This window comes from Lithobates pipiens, unplaced genomic scaffold (assembly GCF_037356315.1).
Source record: "Lithobates pipiens isolate NorthernLeopardFrog02 unplaced genomic scaffold, aLitPip1_a1.2 Scaffold_8, whole genome shotgun sequence".
Taxonomy (NCBI): Eukaryota; Metazoa; Chordata; class Amphibia; order Anura; family Ranidae; genus Lithobates; species Lithobates pipiens.
The window spans coordinates 635979004-635997602 of record NW_027507903.1 but is presented as its reverse complement, the minus strand read 5'-3'; the positions used below and the strand labels follow the sequence as shown (position 1 = coordinate 635997602).

General features: G+C 44.3%; 1 protein-coding gene across 1 annotated transcript in view; it reads right to left on the bottom strand.

Moving 5' to 3' along the window:
* The window catches only part of LOC143961561 (uncharacterized), a 456309-nt gene that overhangs the window by 73427 nt on the left and 364283 nt on the right, over positions 1–18599 (bottom strand). The window contains exons 7-8 of the mRNA XM_077470870.1: positions 18329–18585; positions 9111–9221 (exon numbers count right to left, since the gene is read on the bottom strand). Of these exons, the coding sequence (XP_077326996.1) occupies positions 9111–9221; positions 18329–18585 (368 nt within the window). The remainder of the gene's footprint in view (positions 1–9110; positions 9222–18328; positions 18586–18599) is intronic.

Sequence of the window (18599 nt, the reverse complement as noted above, 5' to 3'; positions counted from 1 at the left end):
TTTAAAACTTTTTTTTTTGCATTGATCCATGTCCCCTGGGGCAAGACCCGGGTCCCCAAACACTTTTTAGGACAATAACTTGCATATAAGCCTTTAAAATTAGCACTTTAGATTTCTCCCATAGACTTTTACAGGGTGTTCCGTGGCTTTGCGAATTTGCCGCAAATACCCAAAATTGTTCTCTGTTCGGCAAACGGCCAAACAGGCAATGTTTGAGTCGTACATTAGTTTGACTCGAATTCGAAGCTCATCCCTAGTCCACAATAGGGTATCAGTGGTGATCTGCCTCAGGGGTCACCATGGCCAACGTAAGGCATATATAAGGTCAATACTAATATGACCTGGTTATGTTCAGGCTGTAGAGGAAGGTGGGAGTGGCATATAAGAGAAGGTGAGGAGGGTAGGGCTAGTTTAGGATGGCGGTCAGGGTGGATCCTATAGAGTCTGTGATTTTAGCATCTAACAACATCACAGGGTAAATTCAACAAGAAGAAGACACTCACACACTAACAATATTCACAATGACAACAATTTCAAGCCCAAAGGGAATATAGAACATAAAAAACAGTGGTGTATGAACCGGTCATCAGTAGGCTCATCCCAAGCAAGGAAGGACACAATGTGTGAATAGGGCCCGCTACCAACACACACATTTCAGTAGTAGAGATGGGTTGAACAACTCCCTGTTTGGTTTGCACCAGAACTCTTGAATATCATAAAAGTTCAGAGCCGAATAACAAACCCAATTGAAGTCTATGGGACCTGAACTGTAAAAATTAAGCGCATGCGCAGTACACAGTGGACACTATCCGATGGGGGACTGTATGTGATAGGACACCGGCCCTACCATGGGTCCTGGTGAGCTGTGTGAAGTTGGCACCCCATGTTTGTAAAACCTGAATAAAAATTTACCATTCGTTTGTGCCGCATTTGTGCTGTTTTGTGTCGCAAAAATTGGCGTTTGTGCCGGTTCAGTTTCTGAGATATTAAACATTCAATTTAATGCAAGCCCCGCCCACTTTGCACCCCACGTTGCTGAATTTGAAAAACAAATGCGCCATTCGTTTGTGCTGTGTTTGTGCTGGTTTGTGCCGCAAAAATAAACATTTGTGCCGCTTTGGTTGCGGAGATATTGTGGATTATAGTTGCTGAAACCCCGCCCACTTTGCACCCCATGTTGCTGAATTTTAAAAACAAATGCGCCATTCGTTTGTGCCGCATTTGTGCTGGTTTGTGCCGCAAAAATAAACATTTGTGCCGCTTTGGTTGCGGAGATATTGTGGATTATAGTTGCTGAAACCCCGCCCACTTTGCACCCCATGTTGACGAATTTTAAAAACAAACGCGCCATTCGTTTGTGCTACATTTGTGCTGGTTTGTGCTGCAAAAATAAATGTTTGTGCCGCTTTGGTTGCAGAGATATTGTGCGTTATAGTTGCTGAAACCCCTCCGACTTAGCACCCCATGTTGCTGGATTTTAAAAACAAACATACCATTTGTTTGTGCCACGTTTGTACTGGTTTGTGCCGCAAAAATAAACGTTTGTGCCGCTTTGGTTGTGGAGATATTGTGCGTTATAGTTGCTGCAACCCTGCCCACTTTGCACCAAATAGTGATGAATTTTAAAAACAAACGTGCCATTCGTTTGTGCCACGTTTGTGCTGGTTTGTGCCGCAAAAATAAACGTTTGTGCCACTTTGGTTGTGGAGATATTGTGCGTTATAATTGATGCAACCCCACCCACTTTGCATCACATGTTGCTGAATTTTAAAAACAAATGCACCATTCATTTGTGCCGCATTTGTGCTGGTTTGTGCCGCAAAAATAAATTTTTGTGCCACTTTGGTTGCGGAGATATTGTGCGTTATAGTTGCTGAAACCCCACCCACTTTGCACCCCATGTTGCTGAATTTTAAAAACAAACGTTCCATTCATTTGTGCCACGTTTGTGCTGTTTGTGCCGCAAGAATAAACATTTGTGCCGCTTTCTTACATACAACTAGACTTTTTTGTTGGCAGTTTGTGCAGATTTGGTGGATATTGTACATGATATTTTACTTCACATGTGTAGTTTTGCCACCCCCCCCCCCCCCCCTAAAGGAATGGCACATTTGTTTTTAAAATTCAGCTGGTTTGTTCATGGTTTGTGCAGATTTGGTGGATATTGTACATGTTTTACTTCACATGTATAGTTTTGCCACCCCCACAGGGATCCCCCCCTTCTGATTCTCTAGCGCTGACTGGAAGAACAGACGGAGGAGGAAATCTGGGAAGGGGGAAGGCACAGCCGGCGCTGGCTCTGGCTCTAGTGAGGCAGAGTCAGCTGTCAATCAGGCGGCAGGGTGGATCTCAACAGTATTGTCAGGATCTGTCCCGGCTGTATCGCGGCTCTGTGCTGTCAGGATATAGTGGGCAATAGCCCGCCACATGCACATGAGTTTTTTTGTCACAGGAGAACATACTATATGTCATCTTGTTAACAAAAAAAGAACTAAGGCCAAAAAAGGTTGGGCCATAGTTCTCTTTTAAACTAGGTGTTAACCAAGCAAAACAGCACTCCAGCAAATTCTCTTATATAAGTCCCTTCTTTTTTTAATTGCTGTTTTGAAAAACATCATGTCAGTAAACATTTTTTTCCTGACAGACTCCATGGCAGACTGTGTGGGTTAACCCCGCCTCCTCTCCAATGCTATAGGACCCCACTCCCTGGTAGGGTGTGCTGTCACCGCCTTTGGAGGAGCCAGGCCCTTAGCCCTATAAGCCTGCTAGATAGACTGGATGATCCAGGTCACAATCGTTCTGGACGAAGCACGTTTCCCCTTGTTGTTGCTGGAGTGTAGAGCAAAGAGCATCTAAAGGTGGAAGTAACTCGTAGGTATTCCTTCAGCATTTCGCCTACATCCAGAGGATGAATTTCAGAGGAACCTGGGGTCCTGAATGTAGGTAGGACAATTTCTTGGTCCTCATGGAACACTGAAAAAGGGAGAAGGGAGAACGTGACGTTTAGGGAATCAGTCCATCTGCATGTGGACCTGGCCCTCCCCTTCTCATGCCCCACACAACTAGAGCACGAGGGCTGGCCATACGGAGGTGGTGATCTGTCCATGGCACCCTGGCGGACGAATAGGAGGTGATTCTGCAGCATTGTAGGAACACTCACATGTCCTGGAACAATGTAGTACAAATAGCAGTGCAGCTTCCCCTTTAAAAGGCATCTTAGCCCCCCTTCCCTCTTTTACCATAGGCCCAGGCTGAAGCTAACCATGAGCTGGGAATCTGGGGCCTGAGGAGCGGACGCAAGCTGCCTGTAGTAATCCTTAGAATGACAGGGCTCTCAGGGATTCAAACATCCCTGCCGGAATGACATCACTGCCATGTCCAGACTGCGCCTGCGCAGTGGTGACCTGCTGTAGAGTGCCTGCATGGCCGCCGGGTCCCCTGCCACACCGCGCATGCACAAAACCAAGCCTCGGCTTCGTCCGAGGATCGCACATGCGCAGTAGCGAGCCGGAGCCACGACCCAGAAGATGCACTTGAGTTCCAGGCGCCATAGAAGCAACAACAAAAAGAAGACAGCAAGGCACATGAGGGAAAAAAACAGGGAGCTTTTATATACAAGAACTGCTGCCATGGAGAATCTTCAGACCTGCCAGCCGTTCCTCTGAGCCTGGGCATATGAAGGCCATCCCCACCACAGGACACAGGGGCCTGGAGCCACACACCTGCCCATGGATGGGTCCTGGGCTATCTTGAAACTGCCCGGCATCAACTTCCACAATCAATTTTGGACATCCGTAAACGTAAGGAGGTTCAATGAGGAGGACAAAAAAACTCTAGTGGTAAGCTCAAATTTATGGGAGTGGGTTCCTATAGCATTGGAGAGGAGGCGGGGTTAACCCACACGTAGTCTGCCATGAAGTCTGTCAGGAAAAGAATGTTTACTGACATACATGTTTTTCCAAAAAAGCAATAAAAAAAGTGACTTATATAAGAGAATTTGCTGGAGTGCTGTTTTGCTTGGTTAACACCTGGTTTAAACTTTTGTTAAGAGAACTATGGCCCAACCTTTTTTGGCCTTAGTTCTCTTTTTGTTCACAAGATGACATATAGTATGTTCTCCTGTGACAAAAAAACTCATGTGCATGTGGCGGGCTAGAGAATCGGAAGGGGTGGGATCGCTGTGGGGGTGGCAAAGCTACACATGTGAAGTAAAATATCATGTACAATATCCACCAAATCTGCACAAACCGCAAACAAAAAAGTCTAGTTGTATGTATGATTTAATATCGAGGTGTAAAGTTAGTGTAGTTTGACAACATATACTGCTCAATATCTCCGAAACCAAAGCGGCACAAACGTTTATTTTTGCAGCACAAACCAGCACAAATGTGGCACAAATGAATGGCGCGTTTGTTTTTAAAATTCAGCAACATGGGGTGCAAAGGGGACAGGGTTTCAGCAACTATAACGCACAATATCTCCACAACCAAAGCGGCACAAACGTTTATTTTTGCAGCACAAACGTAGCACAAACGAATGGCGTGTTTGTTTTTAAAATTCAGCAACATGGGGTGCAAAGCGGGCGGGGTTTCAGCAACTATAATGCACAATATCTCCGCAACCAAAGTGGCACAAACGTTTATTTTTCCGACACAAACCAGCACAAACGCAGCACAAACGATTGGTGCATTTTTTTTTAAATTCAGCAACATGGGGTGCAAAGTGGGCGGGGTTGCAGCAACTATAACGCACAATATCTCTGCAACCAAATCGGCACAAACTTTTTTCGCAGCACAAACCAGCACAAACGTGGCACAAACTAATGGCAAATTTGCTTTTAAAATTCGGCAACATGGGGTGCAAAGTTTGCGGGGTTGCAGCAACTATAATGCACAATATCTCCGCAACCAAAGCGGCACAAATGTTTATTTTTGCGGCACAAACGAATGGCGCATTTGTTTTTTAAATTCGGCAACATGGGGTGCAAAGTGGGCGGGGTTGCAGCAACTATAATGCACAATATCACCGCAAACAAATCGGCACAAACACAGCACAAACGAATGGCGCATTTGTTTTTAAAATTCAGCAACATGGGGTGCAAAGTGGGCGGGGTTGCAGCAACTATAACGCACTATCTCCGCAACCAAAGCGGCACAAACGTTTTTTTTGCGGCACAAACGAATGGCACATTTGTTTTTAAAATTCGGCAACATGGGGTGCAAAGTGGGCGGGGTTTCAGCAACTATAATGCACAATATCTCCGCAACCAAAGCGGCACAAACCTTTATTTTTGCGGCACAAACCAGCACAAACGTGGCACAAACGAATGGCGCATTTGTTTTTAAAATTCGTCAACATGGGGTGCAAAGTGGGCGGGGTTGCAGAAACTATAACGCACAATATCTCTGGAACCAAAGCGGCACAAATGTTTATTTTTGCGGCACAAACCAGCACAAACGCGGCACAAACGAATGGCGTGTTTGTTTTTAAAATTCAGAAACATGGGGTGCAAAGTGGGCGGGGTTTCAGCAACTATAACGCACAATATCTCTGCAACCAAAGCGGCACAAACGTTTATTTTTGCGGCACAAACCAGCACAAACGAATGGCAAATTTGTTTTTAAAATACGGCAACATGGGGTGCAAAGTGGGTGGGGTTTCAGCAACTATAATGCACAATATCTCTGCAACCAAAGCGGCACAAACGTTTATTTTTGCGGCACAAACCAGCACAAACGTGGCACAAACGAATGGCGTGTTTGTTTTTAAAATTAAGCAACATGGGGTGCAAAGTGGGCGGGGTTTCAGCAACTATAACACACAATATCTCTGCAACCAAAGCAGCACAAACATTTATTTTTGCGGCACAAACCAGCACAAACGTGGCACACACGAATGGCAAATTTGTTTTTAAAATACGGCAACATGGGGTGCAAAGTGGGTGGGGTTTCAGCAACTAAAATGCACAATATCTCTGCAACCAAAGCGGCACAAATGTTTATTTTTGCGGCACAAACCAGCACAAACGTGGCACAAACGAATGTCACATTTGTTTTTAAAATTCTGCAACATGGGGTGCAAAGTGGGCGGGGTTGCAGCAACTATAACGCACAATATCTCCGCAACCAAAGCGGCACAAACGGGTTTTTTTGCGGCACAAACCAGCACAAACGCCGCACAAACGAATGGCGCATTTTTTATAAAAATTCGGCAACATGGGGTGCAAAGTGGGCGGGGTTGCAGCAACTATAACGCACGATATCTCCACAACCAAAGCGGTACAAACGTTTATTTTTGTGGCACAAGCCAGCACAAACGCGGCACAAACGAATTGCGCGTTTGTTTTTCAAATTCAGCAACGTGGGGTGCAAAGTGGGCGGGGCTTGCATTAAATTGAATGTTTAATATCTCAGAAACTGAACCGGCACAAACGCTAATTTTTGCGGCACAAATCAGCACAAACACGGCACAAACGAATCGTATATTTTTATTCAGGTTTTACAAACATGGGGTGCCAACTTCACACAGCTGTCCTGGTGGGTCCATGGGACCCAGGCAGCAATTTAAGAGGATGGACTGCCTGAGGACCTGAGACTCCCTCCCTCTAGCGTGCAATGTCATGTTTCTTGCTCTGCCTGCACATTGGGGGCCGCCTCATGTCCCACAATGCCACTAGCATTGATTGAGGCAGCTGTAGTAGTCCACAGGGAGGAGGGGAGGTGACAGGGTTGGGAGCACTGCTGACTCTCAAACTCCCCCCGATGTATGGTAGGGAGAAGGCCGAGGCCGAGGCTGCAGGTTCAGCTAAATAAGGAGGAGTGGGAGTGGCAGTGCTGTGATTCCCAGAGTGCTGATCGGATGTGGAGCGAGCTGGCTGGCAGGTCATTCGGCTTCTCCCCAATGTGATGCCTGTGTGGATTGTCTGACGAGGCTGCATTGATAGGCTGCAAAGGTGGGCACTGATCAGGTGACACTGTTGGGCACTGATGAGGTGGTACTGATGGGCACTGGTGGACTGTACTGGTGGGCACTGATAAGTTACACTTCCATACACTGATGAGTATATACTTATCATGATATTCATTAATGGATGTGGGGGCCTTTTGGTGGGCTTGATTTTTTTTTTTTGGGGGGGGGGGGCAGCATTTCATTCTTGGACCCAAGCAGCAAAATGTCTTGGGCCAGCCCTGAGTAAAAATAAATGTTCACACTACACTTACACTGCACTATCACTAGATTCACATTAAACTGATACTTTACACTCACAATAGAATCATCTCGCTAGTATCACTGAACAGAGACCCATTATGGCTGCTTTGGGAAGAATATTTTTACAGTGCAGGGAGGGACTAAGAGTAATGAGCCATGATTGGATAGAGTCATTCTGACAGTGTCCAATCATGGCTCTGGCAGTGCTATGTGCCCTGATTGGACAAAGCTTTCATTGCTTCAGCCAATCAGGGCTTCCAATGCACTGTACAGCGGCATAGTGCATTGGGTCATTCGACGGGCCGAACAAACTGTCGAAAGACCCAATAATCCAGACGGCCTCTGAATGGGGGGCAAACAGCTAATGTTTGGCCCAAACACATGCTTGGGCTGAACCATTCTTCCAACACTATTCAGTAGTAAAGCACATAAAAACAATGATAACAGGGAATGCTAATGGTAAACACCAAGTTTAAATTTGTTGAAATTCTGGACATGCTTTTTTAGTTCAAAGAAGTAAGGTACAAGGACAGTATGAACACCAGGAGCTAAGATAAATATTCAAATTAATATTGAACTAAGAAGTGGGTTATAAGGAATGGAGGGGCATACCAGATAAGGGGGTCCTGTATCTGCATCACTAAAACAAGAGATAGGGTAAAAAGGGATGGTGGGAAGGGGTAGGCAAGATAGCAAAGCAAGGGGCACTCCTGGGGCTCATAGGAAAACTGTATTACCAATAATGAGGAGCTAAACCTTCAGGGTAAGGGTATAGGGTAGGGAAGGAAGAGGGGAAAAAAAGAGGGTGGGGGGAGGCAAGTGGATGGAAAAAGGTAGGTTAGGTAAATGGGTCAAACACATGGGCGGAGGGGTAGTCTAATGAATGGTGGTATATTGGTATATTCAGATAGAGAGTCAAAGTTTATGGTGAAAAGTGGTTATATAGCTCTATACCACTGGAGGTAAGGATGGAGAAATATAAGCAAGCTCACTGATGTAGGTGCAGTGTTCAATCCATGGAGCCTTTGTTAGCTGGAATAGGGGAGTTAAAGTATCCTCTTGTGGGTGCTGGAGTGGCGCTTGGAGATGCTAGGAGCTTCTTCTGAGACCGAAACGTGGGTCAGATGATAGGCTTGTGGTGCAGTGTTGGCGTGAAAAACATTTCTATATCATTGTCATTCAAGCGGATTACAAAATCATCAAAGGTCTCCATTGCACCCTGCCACAAGATGAACACATTATCTATGATATACGCCCATAGTAAAATTCTTGATGTATAGATCCCCTTTGAAGACCAGCAAAGAGGTTGGCATAGGTGGAGCACACGCTGTTTCCATCACAGTCCCTCTCTTTTGTTTGTATATCTTGCCATGAAATAGGAATAAGTTGTGTTCCAACACAAAATCTTAAGCCCTTGTACACACGGTCGGAGATTCCAATGGAATGTGTCCGATCGGACCATTTTGTCGGATATTCCGACTGTGTGTGGTCTCCATCGGACTGTTTCCGTCGGACGTATCTGACGGACCAAGTTTTCCAACAAAATGCTCCGATCGGACATACTCCGATCATGTGTAGAGAATTCCGATCGGACAAAGTGCCACGCATGCTCAGATGAAATTCCTACATCAAAGCTATTGGCTACTAGCCTGAACGTAGTCCCGTCGTAACGAAATAACGTCATCACGTTCTGAACGATCAGATTTTCCGACAACTTTGTCCGACCATGTGTTTACAACTGTTTCAGGCAAAATTCGTCGGACAAAATCCGACGGATTTGGTTGTCGGAATGTCCAAACGTGTGTACAAGGGCTAAGAGTTCTAAAATGCATTTTGTGTATGACTGGAAGGCAACACCCTGAGTATTAAAATTACATATTCACACACCTGGAGGTCCATACCTTTCTGAATTCCAGCCAAAGTTCTCCTCCTGGAAAGATGAATGTCAGACCTACAAGATCGTTATAACACCATCCATGGGCCTCTGTGATTGGAGGTGATGGGATGGTGACCTGAAGAACACAAGGATCCGTCAGACCAGGGTGATAGTTTAATGCTATTAATACTGCTATTCAATGCTATTAATATGCATAACATTTGTAGAGTGGGGATTCATTGTAAACTTAACAGGTTGAATAAACCATGTTCATTGCATGTCTCCCCAAACTATCGGAACTCATTGACGTAGGCAGCACTAGCTAGGCCCTGCGCTCCATCATGCGTTCCATTATCCTGGGGGAGCCATATCGGCCACCTGCACAGCTCTACCAGGCATAGTGAACTTTCCAACACACAGGACAGGAACCAAGGAGCTGTATACCTGGACCATTATGTCAACTCAAGGGAGTGGTGAGAACCTCAGGGCAGTTTCTTAACTGTATATGCGGAACTGTGCTGCCAATGCTCTAGAGCTCTTATGAGACTATTCAGAACCTGCACTTCCCGGGAACTATGAATTAGTACCTGGATTAAGGGACTGCTGTTGTTGCTGTTCTGAGGCAGATTCTGGCAGTGCCAGACAGTATACGGACAGGTGCCTATCCTCTGCCGTCTGCAACTTGAACCTAATGTACTTTGGCTGACATATTTATACCTAGAGAACTACAAGCCCGCTAAGAGCCAAACTTTGTACACTGTAAGATCAGGACATTGCTATAAATCCAGGCGGTTTGAACTATTTTGCAAGATGGTTTCTCAACTATGTGAACTAATAGGCCCTGGATAAGCTTTTACACATTGCAATTACCTATACGCCCAAACTGGGTATGCCTATGGAAGGCCCCCTCCCGTGTGTGATCCTAGATTGATTGCTACACACATGGGTTGATGTTGTTAATATCCTTGGTATCCTGTGGTTGCCCCCAATGCCACATAAACCCCTCTTTGTAGAGAGTGCACTTAGCGCCTGACTAACCACTTGAAGCCCCCCTCCCCTTCATCTCCTTATCGGAGGGCTGGGTGCAGTGATATTGGGAGATCCAGGTGACTCTGTTGTTTTTTTTAGACTGTTGTTGCGGAGGCACCCTAGCCTCAATGTAGGCATGTACACCCCTGGTCCCAGTTTCTCGGCACTATAGCCTGGTAATTTACATGAGAGGCTTGGTGAGTGGTATGGGTCTGTGCATTGCATGAATGTGAGTGTGGGGCCCTGTCTTATTGTATGTAAAGTAACAACGTTATCATTAAAATTTTTATTATTATGGGTGTTTGGAGGGTTAAGGACACTGGCCCTCCATTTTATCAATTGGATTTATTATCGTATCAATAAAGGTTTTTCTATATTTGTATATTGTGGTTAGTCCTCCTTATACAACTCTTTGGGTAGGATGATCTGTTTTGTTCCCACTAGTGCTGCTCTTGGTAGACATTGGTCAGTTGTAAAGGCACCCTGTCTAACAGACGAACCGGTAACTAGAATTAGGGATAGATAGTTACATACAGTAGTTAGTCAGGTTGAAAAAAGACACAAGTCCATCTAGTTCAACCATAAAAATAAAATAAAAAATATCATACAATCTCATATACCCAATCCTATACCCACAGTTGATCCAGAGGATGGGGAGAAAAAAAACAGAAAGGCATGATCCAATTTTCTACAGCAGGGGAAAAAAAATCCTTCCTGATCCCAGAGAGGCAATCGTATTTTCCCTGGATCAACTTTACCTATAAATATTAGTACCCAGTTATATTATGTACATTTAGGAAAGTATCCAGGCCTTTCTTAAAGCAATCTACTGAGCTGGCCAGAACCACCTCTGGTGGGAGTCTATTCCACATTTTCACAGCTCTTACTGTGAAGAAACCTTTCCATATTTGGAGATGAAATCTCTTTTCCTCTAGGCGTAAAGAATGCCCCCTTGTCCTCAGTGTTGACCGTAAAGTGAATAACTCAACACCAAGTTCACTATATGGACCCCTTATATATTTATGCATGGTGATCATATGCCACCTTAATCTCTTCTTAAGAGAGAATAAATTCAGTTCCTCTAAACTTTCCTCATAGCTGAGCTCCTCCATGCCTCTTATCAGTTTGGTTGCCCTTCTCTGCACTTTCTCCAGTTCCCCCATATCCTTTTTGAGAACTGGTGCCCAAAACTGAACTGCATATTCCAGATGAGGTCTTACTAATGATTTGTACAGATTATCTCTCTCTCTCTCTCTCTGGAGTCCATACCTCTCTTAATACAAAGGACTTTTCTCGCTTTGCAAACAGCAGCTTGGAATTGCATGCTATTATTGAGCTTATGATCTACCAAAATCCTCCCAGATCCTTCTCCACCATTGATTCCCCCAGTTGTACTCCCCCTAGTCTGTATGATACATACCTATTCTTAGCCCCCAAGTGCATTACTTTACATTTCTCAACATTAAACCTCATCTGCCACATAGTCGCCCAATTAGACAGAGCATTGAGGTCGGCTTGTAAATTGGAGACATCCTGTAAGGACGTTATTCCACTGCATAGCTTAGTGTCATCTGCAAAGACGGAAATGTTACTTTTGATCCCAGACCCAATATCATTTATAAAGATATTAAAAAGTAAGGGTCCCAACACTGAAGCTTGGGGTACACCACTGATAACTTTGGACCTGGGATCTCCAAACTACAGCCCTCCAGCTGTTGTGGAACTACACATCCCACGAGGCATTGTAAAACTTTGACATTCACAGACATGACTAGGCATGATGGGAATTGTAGTTTCTGAACAACTGGAGAGCCATAGTTTGGAGAACCCTGCCCTAGACCATTCAGAGTAAGACTCATTAACCACTACTCTCTGAATTCTGTCTTTTTGCCAGTTTTCTATCTATTTACAAACTGATATTTCCAAGCCTGTAGACGGTACCTTACACATGAGCCATGTATGAGGAACTGTGCCAAATGCTTTTGCAAAATCCAAGTATACCACGTCCACCGCCACCCCTCTGTCCAAGGTTTTACTTGCCTCTTCATAAAAAGAAATCAGGTTTGTTTGTCTGTTTTTATCTTATATAATTCTCTTCTTCTGACATGTCCCCCCCCTCTGCCAGGGCTTTGTCATGGAGGTAAAGGTGATAGAGAGGGATGAGGACATTTATATGCACTCAATTCACACAATTTCCAATCTTAAAAAAGGTAGAACATATTCACGTTAAAGGCCAACTTCACCACTTACTTAAACTTGCCCATGCAGATGGGGAGGGAGATGTTTAAAATACATAAATACACCTGTAGGCCTTTACTTTTACCTGAGAAACCTGACTGAAATACTCCCAATTAGGGATGGGCTCAGGCATGGTCAGATCATAGTCCCAAACCCACCTGAGCAATTCCGACAGGAAGTCGGCACTGGACACCACCAATCATAAGCAGTGTGTGTGCAGCTGAGGGCCAGGAAATGCCTCACTGCCTATGTTTGGTGGTGTGCAGTGAGGGAGGGCTTCCTCGTGGGTATGATCCGAACAAGCATGAGCCCATCCCTACTCCCACTGTTTACATTTCTATGTGTTGGCTTTTTACCAGGACATGGGCTACAATAAAATGGCCACTGAGCCTCCACAGAAAACTATAGTGATAATCTTCAAATGGGGTCTGGCTGCAGACTGAAGCTCCACTTTTGGCAGGAAAGTGACCTCCACTCCGCCTTTTTTGATTAACTTTAATGTAACAAACAACCAATAGACACAACACGTGGAAGTGGAGGTCACATGTTTCCTGCTACATCTGCATTTCCCCTGAGGGTATCTGGCTGCAGAGTGGAGTTCCTCTTTCCACAGAAAACATTTGATCTCCACAGTTTTTTTTGTTTTGTTTTTTTATCTACATTAACCTTTTCACTGCCAGAGCTGTTTTTGCATTTTTTACACACATGTACGTCGGCAGAATGGCACGGGCAGGCATATTGGCGTACAGGTACGTCCAATCTTCAATGCCGCCCTGCCATCGTGAGCACGCCGCCGGCGATGCACTCGCATGCCGGTCGGGACCCCCGTGAGTCCGGTGGCGGGTCCCGCGGACTCGATCGCCGCGGGCATACCCGCGATCGTCTCACGGGGCGGCTGAATGGAGGAAATGCCGTTGTAAACAGCATTTCCCCATTCTGCCTAGCAACTAGTGACGCTGAGATCAGTGTTCACTAAATGAAAGCCCAGCCCCCCCACAGTTAGTAACACACTCCTAGGAACACTTAACCCCTAAACGCTATAACTTTTGCGCAAACCAATTAATAATCGCTTATTGCGATTTTTTTTTTTTACCAAAAGTATGTAGAAGAATACGTATCGGCCTAAACTGAGGGAAAAAAATTTTTTTTTATATATTTTTGGGTTATATTTATTATAACAAAAAGTATAAAATAATGCGTTTTTTTCAAAATTGTCGCTCTATTTTTGTTTATAGCGCAAAAAATAAAAACCGCAGGGGTGATCAAATACCACTAAAAGAAAGCTCTATTTGTGAGAAAAAAAGGACATCAATTTTGTTTGGGAGCCACATCGCATGACCGCGTAATTGTCAGTTAAAGCGATGCAGTGCCAAATCGCAAAAAGTGGTCTGGTCTTTGACCAGCAAAATGGTCTGGTCTGTAAGTGGTTAAAAGAAAATTTTAGGCCTGAAGATTATATAAACCCCCCCCCCCCCCCAAAACAATATAGATTTTTTTGAAAGCAGACACCCTTAAGAATAAAATAGTGGTAGTTCCAATTTTTTATGCTGTACAATATTACCACAAAGGTATAGGAAACTCATTTTCTGGAAAATATAAAAGATGAGGTTGCACCGAGTAAATAGATACCCAACAAACCTTAAATTTGCGTGTGCAGCTGAAATTGCCATGAACTTCAGGACCCTATATTTTATATAGGCGACGCTTCAAAAGCCTTTATAGGTCATTGGTTTAGTGTTACGAAGGAGGTCTTATGCTAGGATTCATGCTGGCGCGTGTGGCAATATATAACATGCGTATCACAATCAATGTTTTCAAGCGTAGCCCCCCCCCCCCCCCGACACATTTTTATGCTCGTATGTGTGTAAATGTGGGTTGCCTCAAAAAACATTTTTTTGGGGGGGATTATATGTGCTTGGATGTACCTTTATTTTTTTGCAAAATAGTTCCCTGTGAGGATTTTTGGTGACAAGTTCTCTTTAATGAGACATGCAGACCCCGCAATGTCTTCCCTGTGCTCCACTGAAACCATGTACCCCCTGTGGGGGTCTGTCAGTTGATGGAAGGGTGGTATTTGGGGGTTTATGGGTCTGTTAGTGGGGGAAGAAGTGGTATTTGGGGGGTAGGGATCTGGTGGTGGTACGCAGGGTGTATTTTTTGTTAGAAATTACTTTAAAGGGGTTGTAAAGTTATTTTATTTTTATTTTTTTAAATAACAAACATGTTATACTTACCTCCACTGTGCAGCTTGTTTTGCATAGAGTGGCCCCGAACCTGCTCTTCTGGGGTCCCCCGGCGACTGTCTCGGCTTCCTCCCGCAAGTACTTCTCACGTTCATATGAGCTCCCTCGCATGGTGAGAAGCACTTGTGGGCGCGCTCCCGTGATACAGCCGGCGGCTATAGCCGCTCGCTGTATCACTCGGCCCCGCCCTGGCGCGCTATGTCATTGGATGTGATTAACAGCAGCGTGAGCCAATGGCTGCGCTGCTTTCAATCCATCCACTCTAGCCAATCCGCAACCAGGCTGAGCGGCGAAGAGGACGTCGGGGGCGAGCGTGGGACTTTCGAGGGGTCAGGTAAGTAAAACGGGGGGGGGGGGGCTGGGGGTGCCGGCACTGTGAGATGTTTTTTCACCTTAATGCATAGAATGCATTAAGGTGAAAAAATATTTACCTTTACAACCCCTTTAACCCTCTACCCTCACCCCCAAATGTATATTGTTTTCTGAAACAAAAAGCCCTGTAGAATAAAATGGTGGCAGTTGTAATATTTTATGTTGCATGATATTGTCACAATTGTTTATCTAAAATATATTTTCAGGAGAGAATACAGTGAGCTTGTATTTACCCCTTGAATACCAGCATTTATGAATGTATCTTAGTGGACAAGGGGTAATACAATATTTTTACAAATGGCACAGTGTATTTTAAACGCCTGGGGCCCCTTGTCTGCATGGGCCTGTTGCTCTAAAAGGTGAACTTGGCCTTTAACATTGTTATTTCTTCAGCTAAAAACAAGCACATAGGGTGATCCACCTTACTGCAACTACTTTATTGTAGGGATGAGCGGATCTGTCCAGAAAAAAAAACACAACTATTGGCTCTTCTAACCATTAGGCCTGGTGAAATCCGACATTATTTTGCCTGGACCACCAACCATAAATGTACTGTGAACCCATGTTATACCCAAACCATTATTTCATCACTACAGTCCCTGACAAAAGTCTTGTCGCTTGTGTAAAAATTGACCTGAAGTGCCGCTAAAATATATTTCTAATCCATATTTTGTTACAAGAAATGGGTCATTTTAATCCCAACAGCTTTTGTAATAATGTTTCAGTGCAAAACAAAACGCAAAAAAGTATTCTAATATTCACAGCTTGGTAAAGTCCATTGAGTCCAATTTTGCCAAGACATAAGTGTTGTCGCCTTGTTATATAAGCTTCACCTGTGACTAATAATGGATCAATTAGGTCTCAGGTGTGTATAAAAAGAACACCAGTACACTAGACCTTCTCAACTGCAACTAGACCTCTGGAAACATGCCTAAGATTCACCCGGAGACTAAAGTGTTGATTACGCCTAGAGGCGATTCAGTTCGCATTGTGCGCTATACAAGTATTTCATTCATTCATTCATTATCAAGAGGCTGAAGACCAGATCCACTGCTGATGTGGCAGACACCTTCAATGTGTCTCAGCGTCACGTTCCGAGGATAAAAAAAAGATTTGAAGAGACTGGAGACATTTTGGACAAGGCCAGGTCAGGCCGACCCCGCAAGACAACTGCTCGAGAGGACCATTTGTTGGGTCGAAAATCCAAGACCAGCCCATTTTCCACTGCAGCAGAGCTCCACAAGACCTGGTCACCTGAAGTCCCTGTGTCAACCAGAACAGTTTGTCGGATTCTGTCTCGAAATGGCCTCCATGGTCGAATCAGTGCCCATAAGCCAGCACTAAACAAAAGACAATTGAAAAACCGTTTGGCATTTGCCAAGGGCCACAGCCTGCTAAAAGGATGGACTCTGGAAAAGTGGCAGAAGGTGGATTTTTCAGATGAATCTTCTGTTGAATTACACCACAGTCACCGCAAATATTGCAGGAGACCTACTGGAACCTGCATGGAGCCGAGATTTACCCAGAAAACAGTGAAGTTTGGTGGAGGCAAAATCATGGTCTGTGGTTACCTCCAGTATGGGGATGTGCGAGGGATCTGTAGGGTGGAAGGCAACATCAATAGTCTAAAATACTAAGAAATCTTAGCTACCTCTTATATTCCCAACCTTAAAAAAGGCCAAATTTTGCAGCAGGATGGTGCTCCATCGCATACTTCCATCTCCACATCAAAGTTCCTTAAAGTGGTTGTAAACCCTTACAAACCACTTTGACCTACACATAAGCCTAGATTAAGGCTTACCTGTAGGTCCAAGAAATATCTCCTAAACCTATATGGTTTAGGAGATATTTGCCCGAAAACAGGCACCGCTGTCTACGGCGCATGCGCCGTAGACAGCGGCGCGCAGGCGCACTGAGCGCGGCATTCTCAAGGACGGAGCTGCCGCGCGTGTCGGCTCCCGTGCGCATGCGCGAGAGTGACGTCATTGCAGCTTCGCCGAATGACAGCAGCGGAGCTGCGAGACCCACCAAGAAGATGGATGCGGCGGACTACAGGGGACAGCGGCGACTTCGCTGGCTCCTGTGTCAGGTAAGTGACACATAATGGACTACTATGCGATGCATAGTAGTCCATTATGCTTTTCCTTTGCAGGGAATGAAAGAGGAAGTAAACTCATCAGGGTTTACTTCCTCTTTAAGGCAAAGAAGATCAAGATGCTCCAGGATTGGCCAGCCCAGTCACCAGACATGAACATCATTGAGCATATGTGGTGTAGGATGAAAGATGAAGCATGGAAGACGAAACCAAAGAATATTGATGAACTCTGGGAGGCATGCAAGAGTGTTTTCTTTGCTATTCCTGATGACTTCATCAATAAATTGTATGAATCCTTGCCAAACCACATGGATGCTGTCCTTCAAGCTCATGGAAGTCATACAAGATATTAAATTTGGATCTCACAGCACCACTACTTAATTTGCTGACATATTTTTGGATTTTCAGTAAAGTTGTTCAATTTCTGTATAGGGACAAAACTTTTGTCTTGCCAAAATTTGACCTGTCTGTCTTGATTAAATGATAAATCTTTTTTCAGTGAAACTAATTTATTTCAGTGCATTAAACATCATTTCGGAGGGCTTTAGCTTTTCATATGAGCTATTTCTAACACCAATTGATTAATTAAAAGTCAGGTTAATAGCAGGAGTTTCTACAAAATAGAGAAGCGACAAGACCTTTGTCAGGGACTGTACCCCTTGTAAGAAACCCTCCCATTTAAAAACAATATTTAATAGTATAAAGCTAAGGTTAAAGCAACATTAATATTAAAATCCAGTGATGGATTGTACAAATTTCTATCATCTTTTTACTATTTCAGCCATCTTTCTATCAATATTGTACAAGATGACTTTTCCACCTAAATAGGAAAGAAATATTTTTTAAAAATCAAAATGTACTTCTGTGACCAAGCCCTGACAGAGGGTGAAATGTCAGAGTAGAACAGATAGATTGGAGGGAGAAGCAATGAACATTGTACAATAAAGTTTATTGAAAAAGAGCCATCGTGCTGCCTTTGTTTGGAATACAATTGGATTGCTGGAGTGTGCTGGAGGAGAAAAAGATGGACCCCAAAGCTGGAAAACATCTCCTATGGTTGGTGAGCCCAACCAGTGTCAACCCAAAGAGATACCATTTTCCTGCATATAACTGTAGTAACCTGTCACCTAATCCAGATCATACAATCAGCGACACTGTGAGATAATCTAAACCAATCCTAACCTACAAGTAGAATTAACATTCTTCATTGCCATTGATTATTGAGCCTTTACAACTTCTAGATTATACTCAGGAGGACTAACTCACATTTCTGATCTCGGTGATGTTCAGTATTACTATGAAGGTTGCCTTTATTCTTAGATAGACTTCTCCTGATTCACCAATCAGGATGTATTCTCTGGGAGATGGAGGAGGAGAAGGCCCCTGTGTGGAATGATCGGTGTGTAGCACGGTGGTCCTGTAATGTTTGGTCATTTCTTTTGTGCAATTATCACACTGTGGAGGGATTACATTCTGCATAGAGGTCGGTCTTGGTGTGACAGTATGATTGTCAACAAGGAACTCTGCAATAAAAAGA